At 41.0% G+C, this 12,493-nt stretch overlaps 1 protein-coding gene across 2 annotated transcripts in view; it reads right to left on the bottom strand.

Moving 5' to 3' along the window:
* IFT140 (intraflagellar transport 140) overlaps positions 1-11,285 on the bottom strand; it is a 176,913-nt gene extending 165,628 nt beyond the window's left edge. For both annotated transcript variants that reach the window (XM_027862737.1, XM_027862738.1), the window contains exons 1-2: positions 11,207-11,285; positions 4,718-4,895 (exon numbers count right to left, since the gene is read on the bottom strand). In XM_027862737.1, coding sequence (XP_027718538.1) covers positions 4,718-4,864 — 147 coding nt within the window. In that variant the 5' untranslated portion in view covers positions 4,865-4,895; positions 11,207-11,285. The remainder of the gene's footprint in view (positions 1-4,717; positions 4,896-11,206) is intronic.
* Between the last annotated feature and the right edge of the window lie 1,208 nt (positions 11,286-12,493).

Below are 12,493 nucleotides of genomic sequence, written 5' to 3'. Positions count from 1 at the left end.
CTCTGTCCCTAGAGTGCTCCAAAGATCTGTGCTTGGCCCGATGCACTTAACATTTTTATCAATGATTTGGTTTATAAAGGTGTAGGTAACATACTTATCCAGGTATGATAGAAAAAAGGTAAAACAATTCAAGAAAATGACACAAAGCTAGGAGGGATAGATAACATATTAGGTAACATGTTAGGATACAAAAATATCTTGACAGGCTACATCAGGTCAAATATTTTCAAGATGAAATTGAACATGGATTCATTGTAAAGTCTTATACCTGGGTTTAAAAGATGAGCTTCACAACTACAAGAGAAGAGGCAGGGCTAAAGAACAGTTTATCTGAAAAAGATCTGGGAGATTTGGTGCACTGCAAGCTCATAGCACCTAAAAAAAAATCTATGTGATCTTAGGCTACATTAAGAGAGACTTGGTATTCTGGGTCAGAAGGGATATAGTTCCACAATACTCTGTCTAGGTCAGATCACATCTGGATCATTAAACATTGAATTCTGGGCAGCACATTTTAGAACAGACATTGATCAGCTGAAGAACAATCAGAGGAATGCCATCTGGATGATCAACAGCCTTGAAAAGATGCCAAACGGATGACAATTGAAGGAACTGAAGATGCTTCACCTAGAAAAGAGAAAATGTTAAGTGCTGCCCCAACATTCTGCCGTGCTGTCATACGGAAGTGATGGGGGTACAAAGGGTGCCTTAGGATTTTGAGCATTGGAAGAGACCTCTGGGACATCTATTCCAACTTATCTCTGGAAGAAATCCCCACTCTAACATGGCCAACACAGGATCATCCAGCCTCTGCCTTAAGATCGCCAAGAAGGGGGTGCCTGATGTCTCTCAGTGCAGCCCATTCCACGCCAGGACACCTCTTATCATTAGAAAGTTGTTCCTGACATCAAGACTCAATAGGTCCTTTCATAACTTCCACCCAATGCTGCTGGTTCTGCCCTTTGGGACCAAACAAAGCAAATCCTCCATATGAAAGCCTTTTGGACCCTTGAACCCAGCTCTCATGGCCCTCCCCTCATCTTCTCTTCTCCAGGCTAAAGGTTCCCAGCTTCTTCAACCAATCCCCAAATGACATGGAGTCAAAGTCCTTCCCTGGCTTGGTTGTCTTCCTCTGGACACTCCTCTAGCTGCTCCACTTTCTCAGACCATGGTATTGTAGTGAGTGAAAGATGGCATGACTGAGGAAACAAAGGCTTGAACTTTGAGGCATATCGATTTATTAAGCAATGAGTGCCAATTGCGTAACAAATCGGGTCCAGGCCTCTTCCCCAGTTTAGGGATGTACCTCAAATATAGGGAGAGGCCAACTTAGGGCACCCTTTGTACCCACATCAGAAGGGTGGTTTGGCTTAGTCCTAAAGAGCAGGACTATAAGCAATGGGGGAAAGTTGCAGAAAGACAAATTTAAATTCAGTTTAAAGAACCAACTGCTAACTTGGAGCTGCCCAAAAGCAGAACAGGCTGGTTCCCTCTCCAGCTGTTAGGGTCCTCCTCCCAGGAGGTCTTCAAAGCTGGATGGCTAAGTAGGGATCTGTATCTATAGGGAGAATTTAAACTAGATGGCCTTTGAGGTCCCTCCCAAATTAGAGATATCACACTATTCTGCTCCAGCCTCATTTTCGAAACGTCAGGGTATGGAACCTATGGTATTCTAATTCAATAAACATTTGCTAACTAACAACTAGTACCAGAAATTGTGCTAAGTGCTGGGGATATAAATAAGAAAAGAAAAATTGTCTTCATCTCTCCAGGAGCCTACAATCCAAAGGGGAAGACAATACACAAAAGGAAACTAAAAAGGGTGGGGTGGGAGGTAGGGAAACCAAGCAGAGCTATGCATGGAAAGTACAGGAGTCACCTGGAAAATTCTGAGCCCTCTCTAAAAAAGGATCTGGATCTGGGAGGGGAGGGGAAAAGCTACTCAAATTGCTAAATATGAAAAGCCAATCAATTTGCATGTCAATCTGCATGGTGATGAGATTTCAGGCAATCAGCTTATTCTGGGGTTATAATTCTCCCACACCTTGCCCTACATCCCAGACTCCATATACATCTCCTGCTCAAGTCTGGATCATCCTCAGCATGTAGACTCCTTCTGCTCACTGGTCCCACTACAGATTCATGTTAAACTGTTTGAAAAGGGTTCTTACTATTGCACAAAAGGCCTTTAACTGACCGTTGGCTTATTTTCTTCCCCACTCCTCTCAGTGGATGTTCTAAAGCTTATCTTCCTCCAACTTCCAAGGCCTCCATTCATCTCAGGAGGTTATCCAGCAAGAGCTCCTTCATTTTCACAACTCAAAACCTCTCTACATCTTCACCCATTTTCATTTCCTCCCCCTTTTACTGTGGTCTCTGAGAAAGAGGTAGCCTTTCTCCTTGTCAGGGAAAACCCTTCTACTTATGCCCTCAATCTCATCACTAACCATTTTCCTCCAATAACTTATCAATCATCTCCTCTATTTCTTTTACCACAGCCACTACTTTCCTACAGCCGACAAAGATAATCAGGTCTACTTCATTCTTAAAAAACCTTTAATATTGCTCTGCCATAGCCTCAGGTCATCATTAACTTCTCTATTCTCAGGTACAAGTAGTGTCCCTTAGAGATCTGTCCTAGGCCCTTTTCTCTTCAAGGCATCTTTCTTAATGATCAGCTTTGTTCTCAAAGGTTCAATTATCATTCTATGCAAGTGACTCCCAAATCCATATAACCAGCCCTACCTAATATGTCTCTAGAGCTTTACACTCACATCACCAAGTGCCTGTCAGACATCTCTTGGATGCCTCATAAGCATCTTAAACTCTACTTGTCTAAAGTAGAACTCATTATCTTCCCACCTCAACTTCTCCCTTCTCCAAACTCCCATGTTTTTATTGAACTACTGTCTTCCCTGTCCCTCAGGTTTATAATCTTAAAACTCACTCTTAAAACTTGAACTGAAACTCAATTAAACAAGTATTTGCTAAGTATCAACTATGTATCAGGCCTTATTTGCTGGGCACTTGAAACGCAAAGATAAAATCAAAACTGTCCCTGTTCTCAAGGAGCCTCCCATGGAAGGATGCAATGTCTTATGTATACAGATAAGTAAATATAAAATATCTAAGTAAACACTTTCTTCTCCAGCATACTGTTGAGGTTTAGAGGTTATGGGGTGCTGGGACCCCAAAATCACGACATAAAGGTCCTGCCTGAATGAATTCAACCCAAGCCTTCCTTTTTCAGCCAAAGACAAGTTTTATTAGAGATCCTCCATACTGGCCAGATTCTTAAGGAATCTGAACACTGGCTAGTTTCTTAAGGAATCTGAGCACCTTAATAGAGACAAGATATACCTTACATACAGAAAGACTGTGGGAGGAATCCAGGACTGGATTTGGGGTGACTGGAGGAGGGGTCTAAGGAGGATCTGGATGGGAGTGGCCAGTAAACTGGGGTGAACAGAAAGTCAGGGACCTGGACCACATGGCCAAGGGATAATGGAGTCTAGATAGGATTAAGGGTGGGAAGTGGCCAGGGGCAATGGGGAGGTAGGAACAGAGCTTGGGCCTAGCCACAATGAAAGGCCCCTTAAGTGGATTACAATCTTGGGCAATCACCAGGGATTTGGGGAAAGTCCAGGGATTTTTCCTTTTTGGGGGTCCAGATCCCAAACACATGGCCTTTTCCTTTCAGGGGTTCAGACTCCATCCCCAGCAATACCATTTTGAGTCAGTGAGAAGTCCAATCAATTCCACCTCTCTCAAATTTCTCACATTTATTCTTTCATGTCCATTCACGTGCCTACCACCTTACTTCACCTTCAAAGACATTATCATAATAGCCTACCAATTCATCTCTAATTCCAGCCTTTCCCCCTCTACCACACGGCAGCCAAAAGAATCTTTCCAAGGCTCTGGTGTGACCCTGTCATTCCTCTACTGAAAGAGTCAAAGAACACTAATAAAGACAAGAAAGAATAATTTTATTGTGGGAAGAAAAAACTTCAAGGAACACTGATTAATTGTACAAAAAGTTAGTCGCAGTTTTATAGACCGGTAAGTCATGTTGTTACACATCCTGCCCTCCGGTTTTACGAGAAAGATGAAAAAAGTAAAACTTCATATTAATATCAGGGATTTGTTCAAGAATGCAAGTCTTAGAATATATCCTGCAATTAGTAAAAATTCAGCCCAATGGCATTCTAACTAACTGATAGGACAATCCATTAACTGATTCCCCTGGCTCATCATAAAAGCCCAATTTGTAGTTAGTATCTTATGTTTAGCAAGACAGGAACACTGTTATACATACACACACACACACACATACACATGAACACAGACACACTATATATACATAGACACATAGACACACTATACATATATATGTGTATGTGTATGTGTATTTGAAAGTTTGCCATCAGAAAGTGTTGAAACATCCCCAAATCTTGGTGGATAACTGAAGAATTACCATATTATATTATAGACACGGTTTAGCATTTAATTTATCTCTAATAGATTTAAATACTTTAGCTTTCTTTTCCCTGATATGTTTTAAATTTCTTAATAACAAAATCAATGTCTTAACTTCTTTGTACTACCCACAGTATAAAGCTGCATTGGGTATGTCATAGGAGCTCGATAAATATTTGTTGAATGAATAGCCATTAAATGAAAAAGATGCTTAGGTAAAAATGGAAACTTAAGTCACCTGTTCTAGATATACATCTACACTTCCTCCAGAAGTCGTGCTGACAGAAGCAACTGCCAACAAGGGATGAATAGGATGCCATGTTATATGGGAAGGAGACCCAACTGAGTCAGGGGCCTCTATCCGGTGATCAAAGTAGAGTGCCATGGTAAAGTATCAACCTGGTCAGTACCTAAACCTGCAGAGGAAAAAATTCAAGCATATCATTAAAAACAAATAATACAGATTTTGTATAGAATTAAAAATGTCTCTTATAAAAAGGAAATATTGTCAACATACTTCAGTAAAAGCATTCTGAAACTCAAATTGTCACATCAGTAGTATCTTTACTACAAATAAACAGAGGTGACACACAGTAAATAATCCGTGGTAATTTTGGTTAAATGTGCAACAAGGAAATTTTGCATTTATGTAGCTTTCATTTATGAATATTTACAAAATCAAGCAGCTGCACAGATGTGAAACTGAACCTGAACTAGCCATCTTTGTTTCTTTCAAGGCAACCTAAGGTTATTTCCTACATCTTCTATTCTCAGGGCCACAAAGCAGAAAGAAAGCATAACCTTTACAAAACAGAATGGTCTATGAAATCTGGTCAATTTATTTTTATTCAGAGGGAAGTTAAACTCAGAATAATAAAATCATTGAATGGCAGAACTAGTTCAAACTATGGATTTTACAGATGAGGAAATTAAGATCCAGAGAAGTAAGGCAGTTACACCAAGGTCACAAATTTATTGCAGAATTTGAATAGGAATCATAAGTTTTTTCTCCAGCTAGAAAACACTGAACCAAGAAAGGAAGAAAACAGGATGGGGTGGGGTTTAAAATCTTTTATCCTCTTAAATCACCTATATTCGTTTGATTATATCTTAAAATTTTGCTCTGAAATGTTATAGAAATTTAGTCACAGCTTAATGTTCCTAAATTGTCAAGAACTAACTTATTTCTGATATAGTTGATTAAGAGTCTGAATGCTGAATTTGGGCAGAATCTTTTAAATTGAGTCCTTTTGGAAGGTGAACAAAGGGAGAATATCTGGTTTTGATGGAATTGCAGAAGTTTGGTTGAGTAGATCACAATTGTCTGTATTTTAGTTATTCCTTTACCTCTCATAGAGAGCTGGCAGGAGGTGCCTGATGGAGAAAGTCTTTTTTAAGCTATAGAGGCCATAGAGAGCACTACTGGGGTGGGGGTGGGGGAGGGGAAGGAATTGAACTTCTATTTTCTGAAACATTAGCAACTGCAAAAAAAAAAAAAATGGAATTTCAAATTTAAAAGTGGCTATGGAGATCAAATTAAAATCACTAGAAGGAAATCTTAAATATATACAACATATAAACTTGAAAAATCCAAAATTTCCTTACATGGTGATTCAATCAGTGATTTCTGTGATGTTTAAAGAGTAGCCAAAAATATATATATATTTTCTGGTACTGAATAGGGCACTTTGCAGGCAAAGGTGGTTAGTGAAAAACACATGCAAAAACGGGACATAGATAAGACTGAAGCCATAAGTAATTCATAAAATATAGTGTTGCTGGATCTTCAGTATTTAACAAATCAAATTTAGCACTAATTATTGTTGTTGATTTTTATAGTATATGTAAATCTAAAAAATACAAGCAGTTAAATAAAATGTATGCAAGTGTAAAATTAATGCAAGCCCAAGGTTTAAATAAAATTTTTAATGTGTCCTTGACCTGCTATAGCCACTGTTTCAAATTCTAGATTATTAAAATTATCATTTAAAACTTTCATTCTTTATGAGAGCTATTTGATTCAATTCATATACATTGAGATTCTCTTTACTGACTAATCTTGTATCTTGAGTCACTAGTCAACATATGTGGTATAATTGTGGAATCATTTGATCAAATTTGTTCATTTGATCAAAAAATTATGGTAGGCATTACTTCAACTATTAATTTCTTACGAATCTTTTGATTCGAAATAAAATTTTTTGTGCATTGTTAGAAACTCTATATGTTGATTGTACATGTATAGCCTATATCACATTGCTTGCCATCTTGGTAAGGGGGAAAGGAAGGAGGGAAGGGAAGGAAAGGGAAAAAAATTTGAAACTCAAAATGTTGAAAATTATTTTTACATATAATTGAAAAAATAAAATACTATTAAGTAGAATCTCTATGTGTTCCACACACCTTTGTAAAATTTACATTAGTGTATGTTTTCAACTGTGTCCAAAGGGGAAAAAAAGTGGCTCAAACAAACCATAGAATCATAGCTTTAGAACTCGAAAGGGAACTTAGAGGTAGTCTTGTCCAATGCTCTCTCTTTGCAGACAAGAAAACTGAGGCTAAGAGAGGTCAAGTGACTTGTCCAGAACTCTATAGTCACAATAAGGATTACTGTTATCTGGTCAGATAAAAAGCAACAAACTTTTTTGGTCCCTGGAAATAGACAGGTGACCAAAGAAAACCAACTTTTTGCCACAACCTGTAGCTCTATCTATAGTACTACTAATTAGTGGGCAGACTGACCTGGAAGAAAAACAGCTAAGAAAGTACGCCCTCGACCTTTTGTGAAGAAGTACTGGGCAAGTGATCTTTTTTTGCTTGGGGCTACAAATTTTAGTTACAATCAACTCTCAGTCACATTAAGGGGAATGGTAGTGCTGGTCTCCAAACAGTGGTACATTCATGAACCACTTACTCTAAACAGTAATTTACTCCACTGCATGCCTTTCATACAACCCTTAAATTAGGTCATAGGAGTCGGCTGGGAAACCAGATGGGCATGGGGAACCTAATTCTGAAGTGCGCTGAAGAGAAGGTTAGTTGGTTCTAGGGCTCAAGTTGGAAGAAGAGAACACTAGTTCTTGAATGGTTAGTTCTTGAGACAGAAATAACTGGGAGGTCCCTGTACTAGATTAACAGCCAATACTCCACTTTCACTGTGGCAGGTGTGGAAGAGCCATAGACAGTTAAAGCTACATGACTGAGCAACTATCTGTTAATTCTGAACTATCTGAATTTGGGGGAGAAGAACATGAGGGGGTCAGGACTGTATCTTACCCAAATCAAAAATCTATACTGCTCTAAATTTAACAGATGATTTATATATTCCATACACATACATAGTTATTTGCAGGTTACCTCCCCATTAGACTGTGAGCTCTGAGAACAGAGAGACTATTGTTTTTGACTTTCTATTGATTCCTAGCACTTAAGACTGTAAGTGGATAGGGTGCTGTACTTCAAAGTCAGGAAGACCTGAGGTCAAATATGTCCTCAGTCACTTACTCGTTGTATGACCCTAGGTAAATCAATTTACCTCTGTTTGTCTCAGTTTCCTCAACTGTAAAGTGGGGATAATAATAGCACCTACCTCTTAGGATTTATTGTGAGGATCAAGTGAGATAGTAAGCACATAGGAGGTGCTATATTAAGGTTTATTCCCTTCCCTAAGCCTTAGTCATTGACTGAATGACATATCTCCAATTTACTTTGATTTTTGAGACTTGACCACTGAATTCTTTTATGAGTTTCCTTTGGAAAAAAAAAAAACATGTTACATGCAAACATGACCTCATACTAAGTAGATAAATACATGAAGAGAAAATAATAATGGACACCCAGCATGTTTAAAATTTAAGTTATCAAAATAAAGCCTTTGGCAATATATTAGAAAATATGAGTAATTCAGATGAACTTAAAAATTAACTTGGTTCAGTAACTAATTCGATTATTTTCAGCTTTGAGAAATAGAGAAAAAATACACAAAACAGCAACATTTATCTGACTCCCTTTTCTTTATCACTCCTTTCTTCCACACTCTTTTTGAGTACCCAGTATTTTCAGGCATTTCTATTCTACCTTGTTAAAACCAGTTTTCAAAAAAAGGTAAGATAAACTCATTCTTGTTAGGGTATAAATACCATATGATGCTTAAAGTATTGCCTTCCTGGTCCTTATCTGTGATAGATACTAAGGACTGAATCTCTAATGGTAGATTTTTAAGCACTAAGAGATTGGAGGCATAAGCATTTTAGAAGACAGGGAAGTTCTCCCAAGTCCTGAAATCATACCATGTAGGCAGTGGCCTATTATGTCTAGGCTTGCCACTCTTTAGGCAATCATAATTCAAGAATGTTTGATCATATTTGGAAACTGTAGTTTACTAGTAATTTGTTAAAATTGGATTCAGTGAAGTAGGATTGTATAATTTTAGTTACAGTGTTTTGTTTTGTCATTTAAATTTTTTCAAAAGACCTGTTATTTCATTGGTTTAAGAATTCTCTTTATGAATACATACAACAGTGTATCCATACCTTAGCCAAGTGTTAAGAGGCAGTTGGTGGTGAAGTGGATTAGAGCATTGGATCTGGAGTCAGGAAGACATGAATTCAAATCCATCCTTAGACACTTACTAGCTGGGTGGCCCTGGGCAAGTCACTTAACCAGTCTGCCTCAGTTTTTTCAACTGTAAAATAGGCATAATAATACCTTCCTCCCAGGTTTATTGTGAGGATCAAATGAGATTGTAAAGTGCTTGGCACATAGTAAGTGCCATATAAATATTAACTATTATTATTAACTTCAATTTTTCAACTGCAAAATGGAGATAAAAATAGCATCTACTTCTCAGGGTTGTTGTGAGAAACCAATGAGATATTATTTGTAAAAAGCATTCAGCCCAGAACCTGGCACATAGTAGATACAATGTAACTGCTTAGTCCTGTCTCTTCCCTGCTACGGCCAGAAAATTAATTGCCTAGTGGCCGGAATTCTGGTAGGGTCCCTCTCTTAACCTATCTCAGCTGGTCCTTCCAGATAACAGACATATTGCCATCTGTCTGTTGGATCGATACTCAACTTTCTACTTTAATAGTGTTTGCTGGTGACTATGCTTTGATGCCACTGTCTTTGGGAACCTAGGGTCATATTCATACCATACATTCAAGTAGGCCTTGAAAAAAGATAGTTATATGTAAAATGTTTTATTCCCTCAACTCTTTGCCTGGTACATAACATTAAAGGCTGAGGCGAACTGAACGTGAAATTTTTTCTTCCAGAGTCCACACCAAATAGAACCACAGATTAACTGAAAAGTGCCAACATCCAGAAGTTACAAGGGTTTTTTTGTTTTGCCTTGTTATATCTGTAATGAGTTTCTCTGAACTTATCCATCACTGGACCCTAGTGGAAGCCTTTCCAGCTTGGTAGGGACCTGCCAGAGGTTACATTTTGTAGCACAGCTATTAAGAAGCAGGGGTTACTTCCACACCAAGATACAGCATCAGTGAAGTGCTTTAGTGAAGAATTATCTTTAGAATAAAATTAATTATACACTGTCTATCTTTGCCCCTTCTCTGGGCCTTAGTTTAGCTGCTATGGAAAGGGATCGGGTGGTAGGGATGAAACTAAATGGTCTTTATGGTCCCTAGTAGAAGTTGAAACTGCATAAGCACTAGTAGAAAAACCACCAGAAAACCTTGGGCAGATAAAAATCTCTCTGAGCTTCAGTTTTTCCCAATTATTAAAAGATGAACTTAGCTGATTTCTCAAATCCCAGACCAGCTTCCCCATTCAATGACATCACCTGAGAGCAAAGGTAAAATTTGGGAGTGCCAGTCTGTGCCTGGAGCTTAAGAATAGTAACAGCAACAACAACAGACATTCATACAATACTTCGTTTGCAAACCACTTCACATACATTATTTCTGAGATCCAAAACCACCCAAAGAGGTAGGTATTACAGGCATTTATTTTTATCCTCCTTTTAAGGCCCATAGGGGTTATGTCAACACAGATTATAAGAGCCAAGCCAAGGTGCTACTAGAATGAATGAAAAACATTGAGGTGGTCACTCAGGTTGCAAATTTAGGGGGTAGGATTTGCTATCTTTCTGGTTGTGGATGTACCACGATAATACTAATGGCTACCATTTAATAGCACATTATTAATGACGATGATGATGATAATGGCTAGCATTTATATAGCTCCTGCTATGTGCCTGGTACTGAGCAAAACCCTTTACCAATATCCCATTTGATCCTCACAACAACCCTGGAAGTTAGGAGATATTATCATCCCCATTTTACGGGTGAGGAAATTAAGGAAGACCAAGGTTAAGTGACTTGCCCAGGGTCACACTGGTAGTAAGTGTTTGAAGTCACATATGAACTCAGATCTTCCTGACTCGAAGACCCAGTGTACCCAATCCAGCCCTGGGAACGATGCCTCACTTGTAAGAAGTGCAGCTTGTTTCTTCATCTGCAAAATGGGACTAATAAGCAAGATTTACAGGGTTTAATAAACAGCCTACATCAGGGTGAGCAGTGGTAGTGCAGTTATCGTTATCGCAGCGGTGTGCATCCCCGCAGTCCTAGGTGCCAGCCTGCAGGGTCTCTGACAACGTGCGGTTCTATGGAAGTCGGTTAACATTTGGAAGACAAAGCAGGAAAATAATGAAAGGGGGGAAGGTGGGAGCAAAACGCTGCTCCCTGAGGGGCTGCCTGGCTACCTGCGGGAGCGCAGCGGCGCTTCGAGCATCAGTCAGTCCCGCGGAGGCCGCCGGAGCAGAGGACCGCCGGGGAGAGCTGCAAGGCCGCGCCAGGGCCCGCCGAGGGTCCGCGCCGGGCTGGCGCCGCTCCGGGAGGGCTGGGAGAGGCGATGGAGGGCCCGGGGCCCGCGCAGCCCGCGCAGCCCCTGGAGGCCGCTGAGAGCGGGGGCGGAGGGAAGAAGGAGGAGGGCGACGCGGGCTCCGGAGACCTACGGCTTCGGCTCCGGCTCCGGCTGCAGCCTGGCCCCGCTCCTCAGCTTCCGGCCTCTGCAGCCCCCGCCCCGGACCCCCGGCCCTGCTGGTGAGGAGCGCGCCAGGGCCAGCGCCTGCCACTGGGCGGAGTAGAGAGGGATTAGGGCGGGGGGGGGGGAGTTCGCTCGGCTCGGGCTCCCCTCCGGTGTGTGACCGCCCTCAACCGAAAGGCGATGCTGGCCGTTACCCCTGACAACGGCTGGGGGCGGAGAGCGGAAACAGCCGAAGGGAGAGGATGTGGACGCGAATGAACACGAAGCCTCGACGGAGAATGCCGGGAAGTACCGAAACCGATCGGCTTCCTTCGCCCGGCCGCGGCGAAGTGATGGGAGGGGCGGGTCATAGTGTTGGAAGTGGCACTGGATGCCTCAGGTAGGATAATTCGTTGCATTTAGAGGTGGAAGAGCTGCTATCAGGCAGGCTGGGGGCTGGAGGGGTGCAGGAAGAAGCAGGATGGAAAGGCAGGACAGTTACAGCCCAAGGGAGGGAGGAAGAAAGGGAGGAGAAGGAAAGAAGGGAGGGAGGAGAGAGAAGGAAGCAAAGAAGGAAAAGAAATGAAGAAAGAAAAAGGGAGGAAGAAGAAAAAGGAAGGAAGGAGGAAAAGGAAGAAGAGGAAGAGAGGAAGGAACGAAGGGAAGGAGCGTTTATTAGAAGCCTATTATGTGTTACTGTTCCAAGAGCTTTAAAATATCATCTCACTCAATCCTCACAACAACTCTGGGAAGTAGGTGCTATTAATAACCTGATTTTTACAGTTGAGGCCTATGAATAGCCTCATAGTATCTGAGGTTGGATTCGAATTCTTATCTTCCTGACTCCGGGCCCAGTGCTCCATCCATTGCGCCACCTATCGGCCTGTGGCCCAATTACAGCACTGGGCAATCCCCTCACCTGATCCATAATTCCCCAGTCCGCCTCATAGGTGAGAAGCAGGGGCTTATTAGGCAGTGGCGGTTCCAGAGTCTGGAACACTTGGGTTCAAATCCAGTCGCTGTG

The sequence above is a fragment of the Vombatus ursinus genome, unplaced genomic scaffold (assembly GCF_900497805.2).
Source record: "Vombatus ursinus unplaced genomic scaffold, bare-nosed wombat genome assembly UNPS02014770.1, whole genome shotgun sequence".
In the NCBI taxonomy this organism is placed as follows: Eukaryota; Metazoa; Chordata; class Mammalia; order Diprotodontia; family Vombatidae; genus Vombatus; species Vombatus ursinus.
This window is presented reverse-complemented; position numbering and strand designations above follow the sequence as displayed.